We start from the raw sequence: 23,915 nt of genomic DNA, 5'->3' as shown, positions 1-23,915 counted from the left end.
AAATAAGATTTTTTTTGTTTTCCCAAAGCTAACTTGCTGTGGCTTTCCACCACTGAAGGAGATAACACTGCGATAGCTGCATGAAGTCTACAGGGAATTTAGATTTGGCTCTCTATTCCTCCCCCAGAGGGACTTTAGAGCACAATTACTGCTAGAAAACAACACAGGACTCTTACTTCGGGAGGGCAGATGTCTGGGCCTAAAGTGAAGTAAAGTGAAGGACGGTGCACTGATTGAATGTGCAGAATGTAGTATGTGTGGAAGCATCTGTAGTATGCTTCCACACAGAGCAAAGGTCTAGGTTTAGATATTGTAAACAAGACTTTGAACTGTGTGCGAAGAGCATTTCTCAGCTAGAGCGAAGATGGCTAATGTGCGGCCATTGTTTTGGGTGTAAATAAGCATTTCATGTTGGAATAACCACTGGCGAAAATTTGATGACTAATTTAACGAGTAACTGGATTGGTATTCTATGTTGGCTGACTGATCCAACAATTACTAAAAGGACAAAACGTTTTCTTGTAAACATAAAATTGCAAACTGCTGGGGAGTAACTGAGTCACTGTTACCTGAATGTAGTCTGGCACGCCTGTGCTGTCCATCCTGCTGGCCACATTGACCGTGTTCCCCCAGATGTCATACTGGGGTTTCCTGGCTCCTATCACCCCTGCTACAACAGGCCCCATGTTCAACCCTAAGAAAAAACATGGCTGTGAGACATCATAACAGATAGAGGACTTTAACTAAATATTAATGCAGCGTCTGCTTGAACGCATTATTGTTGATCTCCGTTGACTGACATCACAAAAGCGCATCCAAAGAAAACTTATCGGATTTCAAGAGCAATTTTCACTCTCCTTCGTGTTTACCTATCTTCATCTGGAAGTTGTTGAAGGAATGCTCGTTGATATATTTCATCTGCTCTCTCAGTCTCATGGCATAGTCAGCCAACGCCAGGATGTGTGAACGGCCCTCTTTATCGTAGGTGGAGTCATTGAGGCCAGAAGCTGCCATGTAGGTGGAGCCAATGGTTTTGATTTTTTCCAGCTGACGGAACCTCTCCTCACTGATAATCTAGGAGAGAACAGCAAAGGACAGAAATAAAAGCAGCATAGCAACAGGTCAGCAGCACTGGCAGATGGTTACATCTAATGACCACACCGTGTCCAATAAATGTTTCCTAAATTATTGTAACGTGCATTAATTGTTCCTTATATTTCCTTTTGCTCACCTCATCAAAGTCAGCGATGATCTCATTGAGGAGCCTGAGACACTCCACCCCCTCGTTGTTAGCCTCCAGCTCCACATAAAACTCCGAAAAGTTGCTTATGGAGGCAAACATGACAGCAACACACTCACATGACTGATAGTACAGCTCGTCGTTACGCCGCTCACGTGCCAGGAAGTGAGCAGCTACGTCCTTCGGTAGGATATTATGGAGGAGGCGACGATTGTAGGCTTGCAGCTCCTCCATCTCCTCCTTCTCCTCTGTAGCCTTAAGTGGGACAGGGAGGGATACGGTTACTTAGTCACGATGTCAGGTGACTGGATTCATGATGTTATTACAGCTGCTAGAATTGGCCTTTTCACAGAAGACAATTTGACACCTCATAGTAAAGATTTTGACATTACATTTAGCTCCTTCACTTTTAGTCCTGCTGCCATATATGTGGGCTCAGCAGCACAGTGGCATGGCTTAATAAGAACAGAGCCACTGTTAAAGCTAAACTAACATGATTTTCAGGCTATGACAAGTCAAACTGCCCACAGTGAAAAATGTCTTTTGCTGAGTTTAAGTATTTTTGGTTTCCCTTTTGTTTATAGTCTACACACGTAATCGTTCAGCCTACCTGCAGCTTCCAGAGGAAGTCCAGACGAGCGGTGGACTCCACCTGCTGGCCGTGCAAGTAGAGAGCCAGAACAAAAACTGTGAGGATTATAGGAGTCATGACCTTTAGGGAAACCTTGGTCACATCGTCGCAGCTGAGGAGGGAAAGATAAGCAATGAATGAGTGTCTTCAATATTAAAACTGATGCATACCACTGTTCTGCAGTTTTATTGGAACCAAATCTGGAAAACAGCCAAGAAAGAGTCATGTCTACAAACTATATGGGCCTCTTAAAGTAGATATAATCAAATATACAACTTAACATACTGCTGCAGAGAATCATTAACAGGTTTTAATTGCCTCAGGAAAAAAAAAGAGCATATTTAAAAAAAATAGAACTAAACATGAAAGTAGGTCTATTAGAATATAAATCTTATTTTAAAAAGTAGGCTAATTTTAACCTAATCCACAGTACTGTGACACAATAGAGACTTTTCAGGTTGAAAACTGGGAAAACAGTGACTGTGTTAGCATTGCCGGTAGGGGACTCACAATTTGTAGGCAATGACCAGCATGTCTGCGTTGTCGAACAGGGCCACCTGAGGCCACTCCACCAGCAGCAGGAAGGTGAGCTGGATGAGCAGCATGAGGGCCAGCTTCCCTATGCTGCTGATCTGCAGGAACACGGAGCAGGCCAGCAGCGTCAGCAATACACTGTAGCTGAAATACTGCAGCACAGAGGAAACAGAGACAAAAGGAGGAGGAGGAAGAAGAGAAGTAGATTTAGGTTTAGAGTGATAAGTCAAGATTTCACCAATGAGGAAAAACAAACATGAACATGAAGAACGCACCTATGATTCAGTGTGCATGTGCAAAAGCAAATATGAAAACCCCTTTTCAAATATTGGCTATGTAAGAGCGCTGTGTTCATTAAACTGCCCAGGTGATGATACAAAGTGACGCACACAAAGAGCCACTTTGAACTTCTAACGTTCCCCCCCTCGGTTTCATGAAATCTTAACCACAACTGCAAGTGTGCACGTGTGAGAACAGACATTTTTAGTATGAGCGCTACAGAGGTTCAAGCACGTAATGAACCTTTACTTCTCTCTCTCTTTGTCACTAAGAGCAGGCTCTCTCATTCTCCATGTGGGTATCCGTAACAGCAACGAGGTGCTACAGCTGCTCTCACGCCTCGCACTCAAACTGTGAAAACCCCCTCTTCTGGATTGGGAATAATGAAAATGCGTCACAGACAAATATTTTAATCTTGCTGCAAATTACAAACAAAATTCAGTGAGATAAGACACGACTTCTCCTGTGGACACTCTCCAAACAATTCTGTTTCTTAGTGAGTGCTTCATAAAATCTGCCTCCTGGCTCTTATGAAAAAGCAACCGGAGGTGCTCATTCAGACATGAAAGGGACACGTTCAGAGGCCGTCAGAAGGGAACGAATGTCTGAAAGTGGCTTTACAGACACACAGGCTTTTTAAAAAATGCTGTGGAGCTGACCTCTGGAAAAGGGCAGGGCATTGTCTGGCTGGAACACAGAGTCGAATCGTTGCTGGTCAGGTTATAAAGCAGGCAGGAAGTCATTGATGTGTTCAACTCCTTGGCCACACACTCCTTCAGGTTCTCTCTGCTGCATGTAAACTGGCAAGAGAGAAGGAAACAGTTTGTCATTAAAGAGTCAATAATTGGAATCAGCGAGGAAGAGAAGCACATGTTATGCCTTATATTGCAGCACATATGGTGCTGGTTTTAGGAGGCGGTACAACATGTTTGCTGATTATTAAATAACTTTGACCAAGAGATGTACAGCGAAGGACATTTTTGCATAGTTTCTAGTTTTCATTGCTCCTCTCAGGTAAAAATAATGACTATAGGCATGTGTAAATTAACAAAGTCCTAGTAAACAAGGGGAACCTCAAGGGCTGTAAAAATAAGCCAGGAAGCTTCTCTCTTGGCCAAATGTGTTAATCCTCATGTTAAAATGCTCAGCTACACTTTTCATAGTGTATTTACATTCTGGTACAAAAAAAGGTTTGGCCATTAAAGCCACTTTGTAGCAATAGTTGTATCCCATGTCGCTTAACCCATTTTTAGTGGACTCATCTCACAAAAAATCTGTCTTTCTATGTGTTGCAGCCCATCTGAGAAGTTTTGTTTAGTGAAATTCATCTGTTACCTATGAACAAATTAACAGCGTGTATGTGTGTCTGTGCTTTGCATCCTTACCTTTCATAAATAAAGCTTGCTAACCAAAACTTGATAGCATTAGCTGACAACATAGCACTCTGCACCGAGCACTGCGAATACGTTTTAATTCTGGACTTCAAAAATCCAACATGGCACCAACACTCAAGCTTAAAAATGTGTGGTCAGGGGGGCAATGCCCATCTTTTATATAGAGATTTTGCCTTGAGCAGTATTTATGTCAAAATGCTGTATCTGATTATACCCTATATACTAGAAGTTTTCAGTATTCATATAGTCACGCATGTATGGAGCACATATAAAACTGAATGGATCTTTATAATGATCACATGAAGAAAATATTGATTTCTACAACCTCATCCATCACAGTGATAGATTATGATTAATTGCCTCTATCCAGCAACATCCATATAGCCAGAATAGTGCTTAATTACTTTATGTTAAAGTAATGTGTAATAATATTTAAAATAATCAGGAAATAAGTATTTCATGATGCAAAAAAGCATCAAAATTAAGACAGTCCATACCATGTTAGCAAAAGAAGAGATATAGAGGAGGAGGATGGTGAAGACGGCCACCAGTGTGCTGTTTGCTCGAGATCGGACTATTTTCTTGGTCACTGTCTGCAAGGCAGCTGGAAAAAGCTTTGATACAGACAGCAGGGAGAGCATCAGATAAGGGAGAGTTAATGCCATTAGCGATGCTGAAAACATGTAATAATGTCTCTTATCTACAAGAGGAACCACATGATTGGCGAAGGCCTTTGTTTCGTACTTTGATGCAAGAGTAGATGGCACAGACGAAGAGGATGTTGGCGAGGATGACGAAGACGCTAATGTAAAGACCGAGCATAAGCGGCGTTCTGAGGAATAGATGAAAACAGAGTCATTAAGATGTACAACTCTAATGAACTCCTCATAAACGAATCAAGAGCACATTTCCTGTGCACAATTCAGTATAACTGGAAAAGGCAACTTGTCAAAGAGAACTACTTACTTTGGGAAAATAATAACTTGAATGAAGCAGATACAGCAGAAGACAAAAAGTATGCAGGCCACATATCCCCCGAAACGATCGTCAACTTTTTTAGAGTACTACAGAAAAGACAACGAATGAGAAATCAGATGAAATGAATTTACAATTTTTTTCTTTTAGGGACGTTTTGGGGTGAATTTCAATTTAATTTTTGTCAAATGTCAACCTTTTTCTCAAGTTCTTCAGTCTGAAAAGTGAGCAGAAACTTCTTGACATGATCTTTCCTCAGCTGGTCAATGCTGCGCGCATCGATGGCCCGTCCGAGAAACTCATCCACCTCATCCTCGGTGTTCAGTGCCTCCTGAGTACAGCGACTGTGAAGTACAGGGAACAATAGGTCACTGTCATTGCTGCGTGTTTGCTTCACTGTGAAAGTGTGCGTGTGTGCGTGTACATGTTTAGACATCTTTGTGAGGACAGAAAATTGGCACGTTACTACCCTAAGTGTGGAGCAATAGCCACTTATGGGGACAAAATGCCAGTCCCCACGAGGTTGAAGGCGTCGAGGCTCAAAATGTGTTTTAGTGTCAGAATTACAATTGGGTTATGGTTAGGTTTAGGCAAAGGGGAAGTATTATGTCGATTAGATGTCCTCACTAAGACATGAAACGAGTGTGTGTGTGTGTGTGTGTGTGTACATGAGGATGTTGCCCTATGCTGTGACACAGAGGATGACTCAGAGATAACATGGCATTAGTGTGTTTGATGGATCTGACTGTGCAAAACCAACAGTTTACTCTAAAGTTAAACTGCTACAGTGACAGCTGACAAATCAAACACTTGAAACTGGAGCCCACCCAAAAAAACCCCACTCACTTTTCTTTGCTGGATGCTTCATCGATGCCCTGAGAAAAACAAAAAGAGAGAGTGAAAACAAAAAGAAAAAACAGGATAGAAAAAGAAACAAAGGGAAAGAGATTATCATGTGGTCACAGTACGACTGAAAAATAGACACAGACTCAGACATCTGCACAGCTAATCCCTGTGAGCCAGACTGATGTTTTAATTAATGCTGGGAGGCTTCAAATTACACCCTCTTTGCCCCTAGGGCTGAAACCCTTTGAGATGGAGAAAAAAAAAAGAGGAGGAGGGAAAAGAATGTACGAAAGAAAAGGAAATGAGACTTCAAACATAGAGAGAGAGGATGTCAGAAAAAGTGTGTGAAAAAGAAAACATATGCAGCTGCAGACTCATCATATTAGCTCGAATAGTGAACTAGGAATCCTTGAGAGCCCTACAGATCAGTACTTCTTCTCAGGTCCTCGTTGTCTTCTGTTACTGTTTGCCACTCAAATGTATTTATTTATTCACAGAACACTGTCTAATATGAAGCCAAAAGTAAGATGGGAACAAATAAGCGTGTACAGCTATGCCAGCAACTCTGTGAGGCTTTACACAGCAACATAAGGTAGGCATGCTTACGTCACGTCACCAATACTTATCTTAATACGCATGTTAGCATGCAAGTCAGGACAAGGGTAAGAATACTCTGTAACAGTAAGCTAAGATGCCATCTGTAAAAACAGTACCATAAAAATGTAGAAATACAACCCAGACAGATGACGCTACGGCTGAAGTGTCACTAACTTTAGTTCTTCCAGTCGCCACTTGAGGCCAGTTCCAAAAGCGAGTCAAATCTCGTCTTCATGTTAAAATGTCCAACATCACAAATTTAAATAAAGATGTTTGCAACCCGTTATAAAGAATGATTTTGTTCTCCCTTCATAACAATTTTAAAGTTGGAGTGGGGGAGGCGGGGGTCATTTCCTTCAACTATTTGGATTTTCTTAAGCCTTAAAAGAAGAACAGGTGACCTCACAGTAGATATGTCCATCTCTTTTATACAGTCTGTGATACCAACTCTATCCAGATGAAATGTCCACAACAGTATACGCACACATTTTTTTAAACAACCTATTGAAAGTATATTTATAATTTAACTTGAGAGAATGGAGAGGATGAGGAGGTACTGTAGAAAAGTGCATACTATTCCCTCTGTGTAACTCACCATCTTCTGGTAGGCTTTAGGCTCCTTGTTTCTGTTGAAAGACCTGTCAGGCACCCAACGTGGCATCACTCCCTCTGCAGAATTTGCACGTGTACGCTGCATTTTAGCTATCATGGCTTTCTCTTCTTTCTGGAAGTGAAGAAACCCCAACAGGGTAAGTGCTTTGAAAAATAACGTCTTCTATTCCAGGTGACAACCCATTATATTATTTGTGTGAAATATAGCACTAGTGTGGTATTCAGATGAGGTCAAGCAGATAAGCATGTGCGTGCGTGTGTGTGTGTGTGTGTGTGTGTGTGTGTGTGTGTGTGTGTTTGACCATGCACTAACCCTTTTCTGGCTGCAGCCCAGCACCAAGAAGGTTTCAATGTTGTGTTCCTTCAGGTAAGCATTCCTCTCCCCTCCAAATCCTGGCTCCACTTCATAGTCCCCGTTCAGATACTGCAGTGTCGCTTTGGTGATGTGGATACGACTACACACATGCCCACACACAACATAAAGTGTGTCTTAAAACATAAATCCTATGGAAGATTAATCCAGCACGGTAACGAGGTAATTTGGGCAGGACCTACCCAGCCTTTCCCCCAGCCTCCATTTGGTTGGCAAGGGTCACGTCGTTAGACCACACATCAAACTGCCACTTGCGCAAGCCAAGCACCCCGCAGTGAACGCGCCCGCTGTGGATGCCCACCCGCATGTTCACGTTAACGCCTGTAACCTCTCTCACCAGCCTGCAGATGAACACACACACGAACACTGATGTCAAAAGGCGAGCATCACGTTCAGCTTCACAAAGTCTCCTCAAAACCCTGTGTGCCATCCACAGATAAAATATATGCAATAAACAAAGCCTCACATCAGATCCACATATACACAAATAATTAGTCAGAGTTAAAAGTAAAGGTTTGAGACTGTTCTAAAGGCTCTGGTCCAGACAGTTTTTTCCAGTCTTGGTGGATATTAATGTCAATGAGAGCATACAAGCTCTGCCTTCAAACCAAAGAAGCCATCCACCTGCTCTTCAAACCCTCTGTTTGGGAGGTGAACCCAATCACTCACAAGCTGGCTTTAAGAGAGCGTGGCTTAAAGGAAGTGGAGCAAAAGCACTAAGGCTAGGCACCTCAGTACAAGATAAAAAGGGAATATTGTGAATCATGCTAATTACTATAGTTGAGTAAAAGGACAAAAAATGGAAAACCAAGCATAATAAATCGTCTTCAACTTTCAGTGAAATATAACTGTGGCTGTCTTAAGTGTGCATTTTACTCACGAGATGGCCTCTATCATGTCAACACCCATCTCCACGCAGCAGTGGGCGTGGTCAGCCCGGGGTTCAGGCAGCCCGGACACGCAGTAGTAACAATCACCCAGAATTTTAATACGGAGACAATGATTCTCCTGTAAACAAAGACACAACGCATAAAATGTTAGACCTTCACCTACAGCTGATTCACAGCATGTCAAATAGATTATAAACGCATAATGTGAATGATTTATAAGCCTCGGCAAAGTTCAATTAGCAGGTTACACAATGCTTAAGTATCAGTAAATGCATCATTTTCTATTCGTCATACTAACTAGGACTGAGACTACAGACTGTAAAGATGCGTATGAACCGGTGGTTCAAAGTTTCGCTATGACAGTAGTGGCAGCCAACAGCAAAGCTCACCGAAGCCAGCTTGTCAAAGCGGGCAAACAGCTCGTTCAGCGTCATGACCAGCTCCTGGGCCGTGCACTGAGATGCCAGGCTGGTGAAGCCCTCAATGTCTGCAAACAGTATGCTGCAGGAGAGATGATGGGTATGTGGGGAGGGAAACAGAGAGAGGGGAAGCAGAACAGACAGAGGGAAAGAAAGGGGAGAAAAAGGAGACACAGAATGCAATCAATCAACATGGTGTAGAAAGAGACAGCATGGTCTAGCGGCTCCCTCCTCCTGTTCAACTATCATGTGAGCAAGGGAAAGAGAGGCAGACATTTGTTCGGCTCTGGCTCGCATCATTCAGGCCAATGTAGGTCACCTCCTCCAGCCCTTCCCTCTGAGAACGCCCCCCTCCCCTTCTCTCTACCCCTCGATCCCTCTGTCTGCATGCCTTTCATTGCAAACTTTTGATAGTAATGAAAGGCGAGGATAAACAACACCCCAGACGAAAGTTAGACATGAAGGCAACAGATGGCGCTGTGACCACTGCGAGGTCATCCAACAGGGACAAACTCGCACTTAATTACAGCGGTCAAAGTCTTGTCTGCGTCTACCACTGTGGGCAAGATGAGGCGATGCCATGATGCACCACTTCATCTGTAAGGGACAGAATTAACAAATAAACAAATAAACAAACCTATAGTATTTTCTCACTGGTGGGAGCAGAGCCTAAAGTTGATGCCGGATGGACATTTTTTTTACCCATATTTTGAGATATGCGTTTTTGCTAACACCACTTTTAGTGAACCAGCTTCCTATTCTAAACAGCAGCATCATGAAAAACACATCAGGAGTAACCAGCGCAGTTTTTGGAAGAAAAAGCTCAGGGCTCAGAACTGAGTACTGAGTATGCCATATACTGTAGTTTTACTGGCAACCCAGTAAAACTAAGGTACTGAAACTTCATATACCTTAGTTTTACTGGTTTGCCAGTAAAACTCTATTATTATTCACTCCTGCAGTTACTTATACTTGGCAGGAGTGTTCTGTTTTAGGACTTCCCAGTCCTTCACACACAGAGAGCAAGGAGAAGCACTGGGAGACATGTGGCTACATGAAAAGACAGAGGCTGCGAGAGATGCAAGAATGGAGCGGCATCAACAACAATAGATATGATACGGATAAGCTCAGAAACAGCATAAAAGGGAGTCGCTCAGATGGACATGGGCTGTAAAGTGGCCTGGAGATGCACTGCGACTGTGAGCATGCTAACGTAGCTTAAAAGGACACCTTAATAACATTTGTGATTGCACAGCTCTCAAGTGAACGATCTCATGTGGGCGAGCAATGGGAAGGGATGAGCTGCTTTAATTACTGCTTTACTTAATGCTTTGCTTAATGCTAAATTTGATTTGTCTTTCTAAGTAACTTCGTACAATGCTTGACTAAATATAGTTTAAAATTACAGACCTGTTAGGGTTAAGCTAATCAAAACACTCTGAATATCTTGAGTTTAGTTGTTTTCTAAGTGTTATTGCCTTTTCAAAGCAACCCAAGTATTTTTTATTTTCTAGTCTTGTGTTGAATTTGGATAATGGATTGCTTGTGTAAGTTTATACCTTGGTAGGTCAGTGGTGCTGCAGCTGGGTCACCTATGACAGGAGATCTTTGCTTTAACCTCATTACAATCTCCACGCCACCACAACATGGACAGTGCTGGCTAAACTCTGCTGCAGTACAGCCAATAGAAAGATTCAATCACCTGTTAGTAGTCAGTCATCAGTGATGGATGAGAGTAGGAGGCAGCAAACTCTGAGATCTGTCGGAAATTATTTGCTACAGAAAGCACATCAGCGTCCTGAAGCCAATATTGTTGCTTATGCCGGTGCTGTCAGTGTCAATAACCAGCAACATGCATAATACATGCTCTAAAGGAAATAGCGGTTGGAGGGACTCTGAGGTCGAAGCTAGCTGAGCACTCCCACATTTTTTGAGCCTTATAGTATGTTCGTGCAGAAGCATGTGCGTGCATTCATCTGTCTGTGTTTACCTAACATTGTCGTGTTTTTGAATGTAGATCTTGTGGAACATCATATCTTCCTTCTTGGCACTGATATCAGCCTGCATCTCCATGGCAACGTGATGTGGCAGCACCGACAGCAGTAAGCGCTCCTGAGAGAGAGGTAGAGATGACACAAGAGAATGAGAGAACAGACAGAGAGATGAATTAAAACAGAAAGGAAGATATGACAGTGCACGATAAAGAGAGTTCATTCATTTTCAGCGTTTTCCACTGTTGGAGTGTTTACTGAGTCACCCTGGCTCGCTGGGATCTGCGTGGGAAGGTGTTAGTAAATTAGAGTGGAGCGGAGATACACGTTATACTCCAGAACATATTGTTGACCTCAAAAAGGGAGACAAACAAGTTAGACTAGAAAACTGAGACACTCATTTGTTGCTCTTCTGCATTTGTGTATATGTCTTTCTACAGGACTTGGTCTCAGCAGGTGTCTCTATGTGTGTGCCTGTGCATACCGTGTGCACATAAGTGTACCTGTTGCTGGTTTTCCCTCTGCAGGTGCAGTCTGGCCTGAATGTATCCTCTAGTCTCCTGGAAGGCCTGTCTTTGGGAGACTTCAGCGGGGTAGTGAGTACAGATCCCGATCATGTTAGTGCACAGGAAGATCAGCATATTGGCACTGATCTGAAAACACACAGACAGACACAAAGCGTGAGGTCGAAGCTGAAAAGAAAACAAAAGAGCATCAAACATGTGCAGATCTTGTCATAATAATTCAATAAACTCTGACTGACCTGGGTGAGGTCATTGAGAGAAAATGATAACATGCTATGTCATAGGAATTACTGCAAGGCGAAAGATTCCTCAAATGTCTGAGGGGCCATTAGATATGATCTGGTTAGAGACGATGAGCATGGCCTTGTGTTTGCTTTGCAAAGGATTTTTTTTACACTTGTTCTTAATGGCAGAGAGGAAGCCCAGACTTTTTAATGCTATGAATCAGTGGAGACGCGGGAGGATTGTGTCATTCCAGCTTTTTTTTCTTAAGAGCTAACAACAATATTGTATTTATTGCGCTGAATCCAATTAAAAGGCAAAAACAGGGAGATTATTCCAGCATTTCAAAAGATGACTTTTGTTAAAATCTAAAATCTCCTGGCAAATAGTACAAAGCAGAGAGACAGAACATCTTTTATGCAAGCGGTAGTCTATCTCAATGCGCAACTTCAGATAGAAGCAGACAGATCCATTACTGTAACTTCCTTGTGTGTACCCACTAAGTTTAACAATGAGGCTCTGAGAATGCTCTGCACAGTCTGTATAACATTATCTGTGGCTTGAGTAAATTAAGTTTATCGTGTGCAGTTAACTTTGTGGGGTCATTGACCTTAAAGGCATTCCTCTGTGCTACTCCACTCACTTTTTGTGTTTTCGGATGCGTGCCGTAAGCCAGCGTTTGAGTCTGTTAGTGATTTCTTTTCTCACTAGTCCACAGCCAAGACTGAAGATCAGAAATGGATGCCTTGAGCTCTGGACTTCCCCTCAGCTTAGAAACACGTGGGCATGCACGTTCACACACAAACACACGTCCCCTCCATGTTCAGAAACACACTCCAGCCTGGGAAAGTCACTTGACCTCTGACCACAGCCCAGGGTGCTTCCTCTGAAGATGATATCATCAATAATGAGAACAGGACATGCACGCACTGGACACACTAAAGCCTGAATGTTAAATCTGTCTTAAAGACAACACTCTCAGTGAACTTGAAGATTTGAAAACTTTGTGCCATGGCTGGTATGTCGCCAGACCAGTGTGTTTCTCTGTGCATGCTTGTAATGTGTCTTTATCAGACAGTTGGCGGAACAGAGCCGCTGAACTGGAGATAGGGGCTGATTATCTGTATATGTACATTCACTGCATTTTTTAAAGATGTGTCTCCGCCTTTTCAAAAAGCATCACTGCGCTAGCATCCACACTTCAACCCTCACGCTTGCAGAGTGATGGCAGATCCTCTGCCACTGTCCCCACATAAAGGTTTACAGTGTATACACAAGAGCTTACTATTTGTTGTCACGACAAGGCAGAGATAATCTAACAGCCTGTGCTTGAAATGAAACATAACACCATTACCAAAGGACAGTGGCAGGCAAATTTGGTTCATTTTGTTAAGTGGCCCTTCTAAGATACAGGACCTTCTGCAACTAACTGACCATACTTCTCAACAATGCACATGTTTCAGAGATTCGAGCTTTCCATGTGAGCAATTTTAATCCATATATTATTCCTAGAAAAGAAATTAACTGATAGTCTGGCTATGCACGCATAAAGACTCTCAGTGCAATGATGTGCTGGGATAGCGAGGATAGGCATTTATTTGCAAATAGGATGCAAATGTATGTGCAGCATTTATTGAAGCTTGCGAAAGCCTTAAAATGCAAGAGGGGACGAGGCATTCAGGACTATTAAAACCTACTGACTGCATGTAGAAGGGTAGTGCAATATAACAGCCGGATAGCTATAAATGAGTGAAAGTGAAGTGTGAAGAAACATGATGAACAAAGCTTGTATTAATGCCAACTTATATGCTTAGAGATTAGAGGCAGACACATTCACAGAGACTTTTGAATAAATCTTGTGCGTGAGCGTGTGTGTGTGTGTGTGTGAGTCCTTTTGGACTGGCAGCTCTTTGATCCTGAAGCTTGTTGTGTCTGCTGCTGCACTCATATCACCCAGAACTCCAAATCTAGCACAGACCCCCGGCTGACACTACCCTGCCTAAACAGTGAAGACAGAAAAGCAGCTTCTCTCCATTAACACTGAGCCAGTCTCTTTATAACGACTAATCTGGATTTAGAGTATATTCCACTGATGCCTCCTGACCATTTTTCCTGCAGACTTTTGGCTCTTAAAGATGAGCCTGCCTACACATCTACTTAGGCAGGCACTTTTGGCGGTGAAGTTAAAAGGAGACCAAACATTGGCTTATAAGGTGCGGTTCACAGCAAGGTGCTTTATAAAGTTAAAAAAAGAAAAAAGGATAGCATGCTAATAATCAAATGAGGGAATGGGGATGGAAAAGATCTCTGCTTGGCAAACACACACTAAATCCATTCTATCTTTAATAATATCCCACTGGACAATTCCCTCATGCTCAAGCATGCTGGAACACACATGTGCCCAGATCGAGTTATGACAACAACATCCTTATCCATTTTTTAAGAGATAAAAAGTAACAAAAAGAGATAAAAGTGAGATAAAAGTTCTTCTGATCAATAAAATAAAGTTTTGTGGCATTTGACAGCACATCTACACTGTACAGGCATTACTTTTGCTCTTTTAGCTAAGTGAAGGCAACAGTAAACCACAGAGTGGTCATATTAAATTGTAACTATAATCATGGACAATACACCGAGGGTAGCTAAAAACTAGGACCTGTCAATCACAGATACTAAAATAAGCCAGCTGGTTAAAGGCGCTTTTCTTTTGGTCGGTGCTTGGATTCATGCAGTTGTATCTAAAAAGCCTGAAAGAAAAGTTCAGATATTTCACTAACCCTGAGCAAAAAAGCTTAAACTTTAAAAGGCCAAAGTGCTACATCCCATAAGTCAACACTTGGGACACTGACTGCAGTTGACATGGGGACTAAACTCCAGCACATGACCTCTGATAGGCATCTGGAGCTTTTCAAAATGTCTTACAAAGATAAATGGCAGAGCCCAGTCACACGCTGCTGATCATAGCCTGCAAAAACACAAAACAACATGTAGTACCACTGTAGTAAAAATAGACAATACTGTCCCATTTTGTTTGCCTACACCTGATCTAATCAGCTGTCACTAAACTGTGTAATTACTCATTTAAGAAGGATGCTATTCCTTATAAAGACAGATGTTGCTGAAGGGTGGGGGTGCCTTCTTTGCCATCTTGGGCTCTTGCCATCTGGAATCTGAGCTTTGTTTTTGTCATGACTCCGGCCAAACCAAAATTGGTCTCAGGCGACCAGTGAGGCCACGGAGTAATCTTTGTGAAACGCTGAAGCAAATTCCGCGAAGCTAAATAGAGCTGGACCCAGGCCGCACATCTGCTAGATAAACAGATCCTGAATTAATACTTACATGAGGAAAATAAAACACGTGGAAAATCTCCCAGCTATCCTGGAATTACTATAACAAACTAACCGCCAGCTTAAACTACCCGCTCACTTCTTTTAATACCAACAAGTTTTTCCACAAATCAAAACACTGTGAAGCTTGTTTGTCCCTCATTTTCAATTTACTGTTAGCAGGCTGAACTACAAACTACCAGATAATATTCCTTGTTGAGTAAAACATACAGTACAAGTAGCTTGCCGTAATTACACTAATCTTCTTTTGCCACTTTATGTTATCTATGGAAGCTCAAGACAGACATGAAGAAAGTCTAAGACAGCAAGTGATATCAAGTCAGTAAAGTCATAACGATTTTAAAGAAAAAATAACAGTAAACGAGAGACACATGGATTGGTAAAGTTGGACACAAATAAGAAGTGAGTGGTTAATGAGAACATTGATGTTCCCTCAACAAAGAATAGCAGACACACAACTTTTAGCAATTACTTCCTTTTTGTTAAAAAAAATTATATCATGTAACATCTCCAGTTTGGGTTTGCTCCAGGACCCTTTATTTGCCCCCCATTTCCTCTCTTCCCCAAGATTTTCTGTCTCTATAAAAGTTCAGAAGTGTTACGAGCAAGTAAATGGCCTCATCGGTGCTGGAAGTTATATTCAATTTAAAGATGCAGTCAAATTAATAAAAATTAAAGACCATAAAAAGTGGAGACTGTTCATTTCTTGGTAATTGAGCAAACTCACAAATTCAGCAGAGGATCACACAAAGCCCCCCCCCCTCTTTTTTGTAAACATTTTGTCAACATTACCATAACAACTGCTGTTCTCATTTACTTACTGAATTATCACTCATTACGTAAAAGAATTTTAGCTCCAAGTTGTGGTTCAAATCACACAAGCTGCTGTGTGTCTCCGTTGCTCAGAGGTCTGGGGTCAGTGTGTAGAACTAGACTCAACCCTCTCCAGCTTTCCAGCTGTGTCCTTGCTAACCCTCCACTTCCTGCCTGCTCAGACCCTCACAGGCACAGCTGCAATTAAAACACGGCAGCTGAAGGAACACAGAATCTGACAATTAGACTATCCAACCAACCAACCAACCGGCAGTTCACTTTCCTCCTCCCAAAGACTGAGCTGTGTGACAGAGGTCAGACCTTGAAGTGTGTGAGTATGAGCTGAACATCCAGGAATTCCCGCTCGAGCTTCTATTTCATCTCTGTTTGCACATAATGTAAAACATAAAGGCCATTGCATCTCTAGAGAGACCAATGTAACATTAATATCGAGGCATTGCTCAAAAGAAGGAAAATGGCTCTGTAGTGCAAATCCAGAGCACCGTGTTTGTGTAATACATGGTAAGTTTGTTATTTTTTGGGTAAGACTGTCTTTAGGCTGGAGTGAGAGAATTAAAAGGGGGAAACATTAAACAACTTTAAAATAAATGTGCACAAAGGTCAAACTAAACACGCATGAGTTCAGTTTAACTGTTCAGTTATATAAGCATGTGCTCGCCCACTGTCCCGCCCTGCTCTCGCTCAACAACATCACACACCGCTGGCTTTTACTAAGTATGCAGATCAATACTGGGACAAGAACAGGTTATAGTTTAAACAGTGAAGACTTGTCTTTCACCACTTGCTCGGTCAAGGATGAGCTGATACTGAACTCATGCATGCATGTAAGACATTTGCCTCCTGGGCTGATTTCTGGAAATGCCATGTGGCACGTTTATGAAGCCTAAAACATGAGCATCGTTTCAGAATTTGAGAATAGATGTATAAGTAAATACAATTTTAGAGAAACGCAAAGAAATGTACAACAAGAAATGTCCTGGTCACCTCTGTCCATTTCAACAGGAAGCGACTGTTTATTTTATCTTCCATATTCACAGAAGTTATATAATAATTAAACTAGAAATGTAGCATAAAACATATATTTTCTGAGCTTTTTGCACGAACACAAGACAGAGCTCACCTTGATTTGGATTAAATCTGATGATGTGAATTATAATCATGGGCCTGGGGTATTGTTATTATATCTGATGACATTCACTTAAAATGTGAAAAAAAGCATAGTCAGAGGCCCAGTCATTTAAACCTAAAAAAAATCTATACACACTGGATGACATGAGCTAAAAGATCTGCTCTGGTCAGCTGGAACACAGTATTGCACAGCACAGCGCATAAATGAGGATCTATGTAGTCTATTACATTCGACATGTGTTCTTCCTATTTTATTAGAAAGAAGGTGTTGCCTATTTGTACACTGATAGCAAACATGTTATTACAGCTTCACCCTATCAGTACCTCCTCACTCCAGCCTGACATATGTCGCCTCTGTTACAGTTTTGTAACTGTAACCAAGTTAGCCAGGATAACAGGACAGTTGGCTAGTGTAACTGTGACCTTTGACAGAGACCCATTCACCTTCCTGTCACGAACACTGGGATCGGTACTGCACTCAACAATATCCAGAGTAAAACCGCCTTTAAAAGCTTAGGGGCATACATGCCGCACAGATGCACATTTAACACCACTAATGGATTCCTAATATATATCTCTTGGCTGTCAGCCATGGCAGTTCAGCTTCAAATCCCTGTATTTACTTTTGCAGGGAGCCAAGTTGTTAGTAAACCATGAACTGTTATTAGAAGCCTGCACTTCCTCCTGCCTGACTCACACAGCTATTATTAGCCTGGCTATTATTTCCCTTATCACTCTCTGTATTTTAACAGTAATGTTTCACTTATTGTCAATCCTAATTTCTCCCACCCATGGTGATAAAAATTATCCGGGTTCGCATTGTTGCCTTTGGCTGTAATACAATAACTGGATGAGTCACAACTTTCTCACTCTCTGATAGGGTGGCGTCGGGAGTAAAGGGGGTGAGGGGTGGGTGGGTGGGGTCTTTTATTTCAGCTACTGAATTGTTTGGGAGGTGAAGTACCTGACGATGAGTTCTCACCATCTGACAGCAGCAAAGGGAGGGAGGCGCTCCGAGGCCTGCAAGTGAAGCTGATAGACAGATCGTGTATTGCACTTACTGTGGCCAATGCAGTAAGTGCAATACTATGACTGTAAAACACGTATGTAATACTGGACATGCGATTGGCTCCAAACAGCTCAGGCTGAAAATGAAGGCTTAAGTCTTTCTGGCTGCTCATTTAAGTATATGAACAGCAGCAAATAGTAGAGTGGTGTAAAAAGTGTTGGTATCCTATGCATGAACACATACTGAAGTCATGCTCACTATGTCTTTAATGAAATCTTTCACCATGTCTGATCATTTTCAAATGATGTAATCTCATTAGTTATTTACACAGGGTCATACTGCTGACATGTTTAATGTTTTAATGACTTTGGCAACAATACATATCTCTATTTGTCTCATGATCATGCGTGAATAAAAATGCAGTCTGACTGACTGAATAAAGTGGCAGAGCTATGGGGACACTGACTGACTTTACATCCATGTCTAACTTTGTTTTGGGGTTTTCTTTGTTTGTTTTGTTTTTCTGTACTTAACTTGTATTGTATTTTTAAGTGCAAATGTGTAATGTGTAATATTTTTGAACCGATGACTCAAGAACATCCGAGCATCACAGCTGGTACCATCTAAATTCAAGACGATCTCTATAATTTTCATTTAGCAGCAGAGAGCAGAGGCTGTTCCCTACACGTGAATATCAGACATAGCGCCCGTCATAATTCAAAGGGTTAAAGTAGCTGAAGTTGTAGCTGCTTTTGGATTTTCTTATGCAACACAAATGTTCTGGCATAAATGCATTATGCATGCCTCGGTCATGCTTGCAACATTTCATTGACAAATTTCACCAGTGTTAAGCTGAAGGATCAGTGTGTTTCCACCACTCCCACATTCGCCGACCCCAAAGCAATTTGGCAAAAGAAACAGGTTCTTCCTCAGGTGTCGGATCACCACACAATCAGCAGAGTGCAGACTGGTTGTGCTGATGTGTCAAGGGGTAGTGTTTTTCACAGCTTCCACTGCTCTGTGAAAGAGTTGGTATTTGTCTATGGAAATATTTGTTTGTTTCTGCAAACAAATGAAAATGTGTAGCCTCGACCCACATATAATACAATACAATCATAGATCTTGGAAACACTGATCCAATGAAACAATGGTAGAATAAGGAACATGACCTCCCATACGGAGTATGGCTATAATAATGCCAGCTGTTACTTACTTTCAACCACCAAGCAAGTGCTCAGCACTATGAGCTAAAATTATAATCTTAACTTGACTCTTTTCACTCTCTGTTTTTCTACACCAATCTGCAACTGATCATTAGTTATTATTAATCTCCGTCTCTCTTCGACAGTATGTCTTTTTGTCCTGTCTCACGGCAGATAGCTGCCCCGTCCGATCAATCAGAGGTTTGTTCCTGTTAAAAGGGAGTTTTTCCTTTCCTCTGTTGCCAAGTGCTTGCTCATAGGGGGTCGCTTGATTGTTGGGGTTTTCTTTGTATTATTATCTTTACTTTACAACATAAAGCACCTTGAGGCGGCTATTGTTGTGGTTATATAAATAAAGCTGAATTGAATTAAACCCCCAAACTTATTTGATTATTGCACAATTTTATTGAAAACTACAGTTGTGTTTCTCTCTTTTTCATGTCCACACGCTAGAGCAGGGATCTGAGATTATAATGTTAAGTATCCAGTAGCCGAGCAGAAATGTCAGAAAGGCCAATCACAACAACTAATACTGACAGGAAATGATCATTTATATTTGGCGCCAGCAGATGTGAAGACCTGGGAATGAAACAGCTTGCACAACACATAAGTTCTCATAACAGACTTCACACCAAACCCAGTTAAAGGGATGAAGCGTGGAAAAACCCAGTAAGCAGAAGATGAGGAAATAATACATTTACTCTTCAGTTGCCAAGTTAATACACGGAAGGGATTTCAACCCATCAAATATCAAAGAAGAGTTTCCAACAACTTGAGCCGAACTCAGACAGCATGTCATCCACATCAAAGCCTTTTAAAGAAAAAAGTAACTGTGAGCAATAAAAGTGAAGACAAATTAAGCCATCTGAACTGTTCTGAAGTAAAATGTATGGATGCGATACAACGTGTTATTATGAGAACAGCTTAATCACTGAGGACTAACATATATAACTTATTTGTTAACTGACAGAGAAGCTTTAGAGTTTAAGGGATACAGCTTGTTAATCTCTCACAGGCACTGGTTTAATTTGGAAATCGTCAGTTGGATAATAAATCTGATGTTCTGAGATGCTATGCTTCTTCCTCGTTCGAAAACTAATTAAAAAGGACAAAGCAATGAAATGTTAGTGATTTGTGAGAAAAAGGAAACCAATGATGTCCAAAGTGCCTTTTGAGCCACAACAAAACACAATGAACAAAGCCTAAAAATTATGCAACACATTCCTGAGAGAATGTTGCACAAATGTTGTGCAGACAGTCTTTTTAAATCTTAACAGGCAGCACTACCTGTAAGACTGACAGAAGTTCACCTGAACCCTGAATCTGCAGGGCAACGGCACAACTTGCTTCTTCCTGAAACAGTCTCACCTTTGTCTCTTTGTAGTTGTCTCAGGAGGCTCTTCAGAGCAGAAGAGCACAGTGAAATGTGGAGATCTATGGATGGAAGCAATCCCCATGAGTAGGGTGAGCTCAGTCTCTGTCGGCTATGAAATAAAAGGCCACATCTGAGAGGGATTTTGTAAGAATGGAATTATGACTCAGAGAAAAAAGAAGAGTGGAGAGAGAAAAAAAAGAGAATAGCAGCTCATTTAAAGCATGGTGAGTCAGCCTAGTATTATTTCATGCTCTCAATCCGTGTCTGTCCCCTTGTCACCAGCGTAACCTCCGCACACCCCTCACCCCTCCTGCTTCATAGTGGAGGTCCCTCACAAAGACCACTTTTGTCCTCGTTATCATCGGTTTCACATCTTCTCAGCTCTAATTCTGCATGAATATCTCTGCAGGAAAAATACAAACGGCTCAGGCACACAATGGGGTGGAGGTCGATAAGGTCCCAGAAGCAGAGTAACCGAGGTTTGTAAGGGCTTAGTTGTGTGATACAGACACAGTGACAGACTGAACGTTATTCCTTAATATTCATACAACTGAGAAGTACCCGAGAGCTGATTAAATGAAAGAATATGTCATTTTTTAAAGCTAAAAACAGAAATCTTGGTCATGAAATCCATATAAATTTGAGATGATAAATGCAAAAAATGAGTGTGGTACACTGTTATACAACAACAGAATTGAAGGAAAAATGTGATTTCCTCCATGTTTAGTAAAGCCAAAAAGAGATTGGAACAGTCTGATGTCCATTGATTGTTTAGAAAACTGGAACATGTTGTGTTGAGGGTCCAGACCCTCAGGCAAGGTAGCAGGACATCATCAGAAGACCAATGCAACAGCCAGGGCCAGAGCTAAACAGGACATCAAACCAACGTTTGTCCCAGAGTGTACACCACGTTGTACACTCTGGGACATGAGCACTTAACACATAACCTCAATGTACCAGTAGAGTTATGTCAATATTGCCTTCTTCATAATAGCTGCACATTCATCTGGTTGATTAATAGTCATGACTGGTGGAGAAAGACAGTAACAGAGGGTCAGACCGCACATGTTTTTGAACTTATCTATTTTTTTAATTTAAATTTAATACATTTATATGGGAAAAGCTATTTTTAGAAATTAAAAACATAAAAAAAAATAGTCCATATCAGATCTGGAGGTGATCAGCTCATGGCACTGCTGAGGTGTTACTGAAGCCCATGCTGCTTTGATTGCTGAGCTCAGCTCTATTTCTAGTTTGGATCTTTTTAATGTTCCTCTTGACCATATTCCGTATGGAATATCAGGCAAGTTGGCTTACCAATTAAGTACAATAACGACATGGTCAGCAAACCAGCAGTAATTTTGACACTGCGGGCAGCTGCCAAGTCCTGCTGGAAAAGGAAACCAGCATCTCCATAAAACTGCTCTGAAAAGGCCTGGTAGGTGGCTGCACATGCCATGACACACAGAGCAATCATAGATCATAGATAGTGGTAACTTCATACTGGACTTTAAACACCTTGGACTTTGTTCTGCTCCACTCCTCCTGCAGTTTCTGGGACCGTGACTTCCAGCAACAGCCCACGCAAAAAAACTTGTTATGTGTTTGTTAGATGCTCAATGGGTACTAGGTGGCCCAAAGTGTGCCAAGAAAATGTTAATCACATCATTACACCACCAGGGTGGATGTCAAGAAGAAACCATTTGTGGTGGGGCATTGGTGAACAGTTTACAGATCATCTGGAGGGCCAGGTGCAACTCTTGCATAGGGGGTGTAGCTCAGTGGTAGAGCATTTGACTGCAGATCAAGTGGTCTCTGGTTCAATTCCAGATGCCCCCTATAGAGCCACCAATGGAAAAGACAACTCTAAGAACTGTGAGAGCAGTTGAGATCTGAAGGGGACCTTAGCTTTTTTTTTTTTTTTTTTTTTTGGAAGACCTTCCAAAAGTCCAAAGAACAATTGCCGAAAACAATTTCTCAACTGAAATCTCCTGAAACTGTCCCTCCCAGCTGCCTAAACACTTGATACAATAAAGAATGGCTCACTATTTTCATGACAAATTCTGGGCCTAGCAAATCATGCAGCAGAAACTCAGATTCATCAGACCAGGCAACAATTTTTAAAGTAATCTGTTGTTCAAACTTTAGAGATGGCTATGCATGAAAAATCCCAGTAGGTCAGTGGTTTGAAATATTCAGCCCACGTGGCACCATCAACCATGCCACATTCAAAGTCACTGAAATGACCTTTCTTCCTTTCTGATGCTTAGTTTTCACATCAGTGGGTCACCTTTACCATGTCTACATGCCTAAAAGCATTGAGCTACTTCCATGTGATTGGCTGATGATAGATGTTTGCCGTAAATAAGGAGGCGAACAGGTGAACCTAAAGTTCTCTAAATACAGTTTTCAACCATTTTCTCTACTCGACTCTTGGCTGTCTAGGATATCAGCGAATAAAGATATAGGATAAAGAAGTCTTTTGACCTCTAATTATGCAGACCTATTCCAGTAGAGTCCAATAATATAAAAATACAAATTAAAGACATGTTGGTGAGATTGATTCACTACAAATCAAAAGAATTTCAAACAGCTTGCTTCTGTTTGGCAGATATAATCTAGACTCTAGACTGCATGTCAAAGTCTCCTTGGGCAGGATACCGAACCCCACCAAATCCCACCAAACCCACTAAACGCCACCGACCCGCCGAACCCCTAAGAGAAAGTGTGTGAATGTGAGATTAAATAAGCTTAGACATAGAATAAGCAGTTGTGTGAATGAGGCTTGTAGTAAAAAAGCGAGTGCTCACATAGAGTAGACAAGCACTATATAAGAACCAGTCCATTTTCCGTGTATATAAAAAACAACTAAACACACTGGCGTTGTGGAAAGTTGGCTGTGACTTTGACATCTATCAGCGTATAACATGAATTTAATGAAACGAAGGTTGTTCGGATTAATAGCTGATAAAAAAAAATGGTTTGCTGCAGGTCTGAAGGACATCCACTATTTCTGTACTGGAGGTCTACTTTGTTTACAAAACACTACGTACAGTTTAATAGTGCAGTCGGTGCACATCCACTTAATGCAAACACAGTGTAAATTGTGATAAAATCAATGAGTAACTGACAGCACATACAGAAGGAACCAACATACAAAAGTGATGAAGAAATATTTCCAGTGTGCTGGGAGCTGAAGTCATTGTAAGTGCCTAATCCTGTTTTGTTTTTCCCCACAGCTTCCAGTATGAAGAAGTAATCATTCTGTTTTCCATAAAATTCATTGCACAATCTGAGCATCCCACCCCACCCCATTTCATTTTACTACAGTACAATAGCCTCCTTGTTTTAGGGACTGGCGGCCTGGATGGCACCATGCTACATTATCATGATATTCCTCCACAGTGTAGCTAAATGGGCTCATTCAACCCAGATGACCTTCTACAAACCCCAAAAGAGCTGCTGGTAGCTGCCCTACAGCACATAATGTAAG

At 41.6% G+C, this 23,915-nt stretch overlaps 1 protein-coding gene and 1 non-coding gene across 2 annotated transcripts in view; one reads left to right on the top strand and one right to left on the bottom strand.

Moving 5' to 3' along the window:
- Window positions 1-23,915, bottom strand: part of LOC113013582 (adenylate cyclase type 6) — a 47,272-nt gene that overhangs the window by 1,610 nt on the left and 21,747 nt on the right. Inside the window, exons 5-22 of the mRNA XM_026154597.1 lie at window positions 11,285-11,434; window positions 10,781-10,902; window positions 8,761-8,872; window positions 8,362-8,489; window positions 7,664-7,822; window positions 7,422-7,563; window positions 7,092-7,220; window positions 5,900-5,928; window positions 5,250-5,397; window positions 5,045-5,142; window positions 4,823-4,910; window positions 4,576-4,692; window positions 3,344-3,484; window positions 2,382-2,557; window positions 1,851-1,983; window positions 1,232-1,495; window positions 870-1,074; window positions 570-694 (exon numbers count right to left, since the gene is read on the bottom strand). Of these exons, the coding sequence (XP_026010382.1) occupies window positions 570-694; window positions 870-1,074; window positions 1,232-1,495; window positions 1,851-1,983; window positions 2,382-2,557; window positions 3,344-3,484; window positions 4,576-4,692; window positions 4,823-4,910; window positions 5,045-5,142; window positions 5,250-5,397; window positions 5,900-5,928; window positions 7,092-7,220; window positions 7,422-7,563; window positions 7,664-7,822; window positions 8,362-8,489; window positions 8,761-8,872; window positions 10,781-10,902; window positions 11,285-11,434 (2,466 nt within the window). The remainder of the gene's footprint in view (window positions 1-569; window positions 695-869; window positions 1,075-1,231; window positions 1,496-1,850; window positions 1,984-2,381; window positions 2,558-3,343; window positions 3,485-4,575; window positions 4,693-4,822; window positions 4,911-5,044; window positions 5,143-5,249; window positions 5,398-5,899; window positions 5,929-7,091; window positions 7,221-7,421; window positions 7,564-7,663; window positions 7,823-8,361; window positions 8,490-8,760; window positions 8,873-10,780; window positions 10,903-11,284; window positions 11,435-23,915) is intronic.
- On the top strand, window positions 22,190-22,261 carry trnac-gca (transfer RNA cysteine (anticodon GCA)). The gene has a single exon. It is a non-coding gene; the product is annotated as a tRNA-Cys (tRNA).

This window comes from Astatotilapia calliptera, chromosome 20 (genome assembly GCF_900246225.1).
Source record: "Astatotilapia calliptera chromosome 20, fAstCal1.2, whole genome shotgun sequence".
Classification (NCBI taxonomy): domain Eukaryota; kingdom Metazoa; phylum Chordata; class Actinopteri; order Cichliformes; family Cichlidae; genus Astatotilapia; species Astatotilapia calliptera.
This window is presented reverse-complemented; position numbering and strand designations above follow the sequence as displayed.